We start from the raw sequence: 2,979 nt of genomic DNA on the forward strand, positions 1-2,979 counted from the left end.
GTTAATATAATACATTTCTAATGTGACGTTTCCACTTGCTTGATTGGACTAAGTTGTCCATTAATTATGACGCGTGTGAAAAATGCGGCTCAAACCTAATATCGAGGCTAATTATTAACAGTCTGTGACGCATGTGTCGAGGGATTTACAATATCGACACATTTATATATTATTTTAATAATGGCGCGTGTGGAAACGATGTCGTTTCATCATGTCGTCTTTCTCACCCTAATTCCATGTAATTCCATTTCGTTTCTGAAATTGTTTTGAGAATCAAAATGTCTTCTTCATCCAGCGTTTCAGGAAATTCTCACAGACGCCGTTTGAACGCGAAAAGAGGAACGCCGAAATAGTGTTGGTGTGGTGAACCCTGTTACATTTCTACATCTGGAACCCCTACAACTCCAGGAAGATTGTACTATTGCTGCGGAAAAGGATATAATAAGGTTCGTTTTGGTTCTTATTTCGCATGTTCTGTAACGTAGTACTTAGATATGGTTATATTGTGAAAACAGAGACATTTATTAAAATGGGCGGATGAGTGTTTTGTTGAAGAAGTTGAGGATATTAAGTCACTGATAAATGCATGAACAAAGACATCTCGGAATTCAGACTTAGCGTTGCTCGGTTGGAGAAAGAGATTGAAGTAATGAAGACGGCATCTGAGGGAAAGGAAGAAGAATGTATGAGTCAGGGTCGGTGTTTGAGGAATGTGTTTGTTTGTGGGGTTCGAATGTCGTTACTTTGCTACTACTACTACTTTGTTTATCAGCCTATGTTTTATGTAACTCAGACTTAACGTATTAAAGTATCTCAGCCGTGAAGCAAACAAATGATAACATTGTTTACAAACTCAGCCGTGAAGCAAACAAATGATAACATTGTTTAGAAACTCAGTTGTTATGTATAAAGTAACTCAGCTGTAAAGTGTAAAGTAACTCAGTCGTGCAGCCGTAATGTATAAAGTAACTCAGTCGTAAAGTGTAAAGTAACTCAGCTAACTCATCATTGTTTATACCACAACGAAGATTATCACTCACCCACTTTCATTATTAATGGGACGTTTCCACTTGCTTGATTGGATTGAGTTGTCGATTAATGGTGGCACGTGCTTAAAATATCGAGGCTAATTATTACTTTAACTCAGCCAACGATAAGAGAATATCGAGGCTAATTATTACTCCCTCCGTTCATTTGTAATTGACGTTTTACATGTCTGCACGTAAACTAAGAAATCTAAACGTTTTGCAATGCACGTAAATGAACCTCTTTTTTTAAGTGTTTGATGCACAATAAATCAGCTATGATAAAACAGTAATGCAGCCGTAATTGAACAATAAATCAGCCAAAAGAAACAATAACTAAGCTCTGCTAACGCTTTCATCGACTTGGACGATGCTTTGAGGCCATAGAGATCTTGGAAGGAGTTACGGGTCACACGTTCAACCCCCAACGCCTGAATTTCTTCAGGCAATTCTAGAAGAGGGAAATATTCCATTTAAATAGAGAGTTGAACATATAATTGTTCGAGAAATGCCTTATTTATTCAGCCGTAATACAAATTCTTTCAATTAATCTGCCGTTTATTGACTTTGCGACGTTTCTTATTTTGGGCGGGAATTATAACAGTTGCGTTTGAAAACAGAGCCGTAATGCAAATACATGAAAATCCCTAATCCAGCCGTAATATATATAAGTGAAAACAGAAATCCAGCTGTAATTCAAAAACATGAAAATCCCGACAACACTTGCTTACATCGGACAAGTTTTCGCATTATGGCCACTCTGTCTACATCGAGAACATGTGTGTTCTTTCCTAGGACGTTGGTTTTGAAGTGCAACTTCTAAAGCAGATTTCATCCTATTTTTCTTAGGTCTTCCTGGTTGTTGACAAATATACGGTGGCAAGCACGGTTGGTTTGCTACGATTTCTAGAACAGGTTGCGCTGAGTCATCCGGCATGATAGATTCAGCGTATGCGCTCACCGAATATTCACTGTTATAGTAAGGACTGCACAGGGATATACGACAAACATTGTTGTACGCCGCAGCTGCGATTGCGTGTACACATGGTAATTTCTCGCGTTCGAAATGCCGACATGTGCACTTTTTCTCTACCAAATTAACAACATTCAAAGACTCGCTAGAAGATCCATATTTAACTTCAGTGTGATGATCATCAATCCTTTGGACCGTCAATTCTCTGGCGGCAGTTACACGACCCTATTAACAAAAAAAGAATAAATATGAAACGACTGAGTTATTACATATTACGGCTGATTTAAGAATTATAAAGGCTGACTTATGAATTTTATGAAACGGCTGACTTAAGAATTTTATGAATTTTAAAGACAGGCCTATTTTTACTGTTACGACTGACTTACATGTAGTAATTTCTCGACACCACGCGTAAGCGTCGTTGGCTGCGATCTGGCATCCTCTCTCCGTTCAGCAAACCATCTGGTCATCATAACCCATATCGATTCTAATATTCGAACAATGTTTACACCTCAAGCATGCGACAATGCTCTGTTCATTAATTCCGCTATGTTTGTAGTCATCAAATTGTACCTCTCGCCCGGGAAATGAACACGCGTCCACAGGCGGACATCAGCTCTTTGGAGGTAGCTGTGGAGTGCAAGATGAATCGCTTCAATCTCCTCGAAAATCGCAGTAAAGTCAGACATCCTAAAACATCTCTCCGCTTTCTTCACCAGACGGAATGCTTCTTTTCATTTGTACCGTCCCAATATGTTCTTATATAAATGGTAGGTGCATATTCCCCGAGCAGCCAACGGATACATATTTCTAATTGCTTTCCCTATCGAGTTATGCTTGTCCGAGATTATCGTAATACCCTCGTCGTCAGGAATCAGAAGTTTTAGTTGCGTAAAAAACCAATGCCACGAATCATCATTTTCTGTGCCAACCACTGCGAAGGCTATTGGAAAAATCTGGAAGTTACCGTCCTGAGCTAGT

The 2,979-nt window shown here is 39.0% G+C and overlaps 1 protein-coding gene across 1 annotated transcript; it reads right to left on the reverse strand.

The window, feature by feature from the left end:
- Nucleotides 1-1,752: 1,752 nt before the first annotated feature.
- On the reverse strand, nucleotides 1,753-2,687 carry LOC106333221. Its single transcript, XM_013771693.1, has 3 exons — nucleotides 2,572-2,687; nucleotides 2,385-2,460; nucleotides 1,753-2,223 (listed from the first exon to the last, which is right to left on the reverse strand). The coding sequence occupies exons 1-3, from the start codon at nucleotides 2,685-2,687 to the stop codon at nucleotides 1,753-1,755; spliced, it is 663 nt and encodes a 220-aa protein (XP_013627147.1).
- Nucleotides 2,688-2,979: the final 292 nt, after the last annotated feature.

This window comes from Brassica oleracea, chromosome C1, assembly GCF_000695525.1.
Source record: "Brassica oleracea var. oleracea cultivar TO1000 chromosome C1, BOL, whole genome shotgun sequence".
Taxonomy (NCBI): Eukaryota; Viridiplantae; Streptophyta; class Magnoliopsida; order Brassicales; family Brassicaceae; genus Brassica; species Brassica oleracea.

Bases quoted from the DNA above. Each gene is read 5' to 3' on its own strand.
- LOC106333221 (XM_013771693.1), bottom strand. From the start codon at position 2,687: ATGTCTGACTTTACTGCGATTTTCGAGGAGATTGAAGCGATTCATCTT. The intron at 2,461-2,571 runs GTACAATTTGAT...TATGATGACCAG, and splicing joins GTTCATTTCCCGGGCGAGAG to ATGGTTTGCTGAACGGAGAG. The intron at 2,224-2,384 runs GTAAGTCAGTCG...TTTTGTTAATAG, and splicing joins GTGTCGAGAAATTACTACAT to GGTCGTGTAACTGCCGCCAG.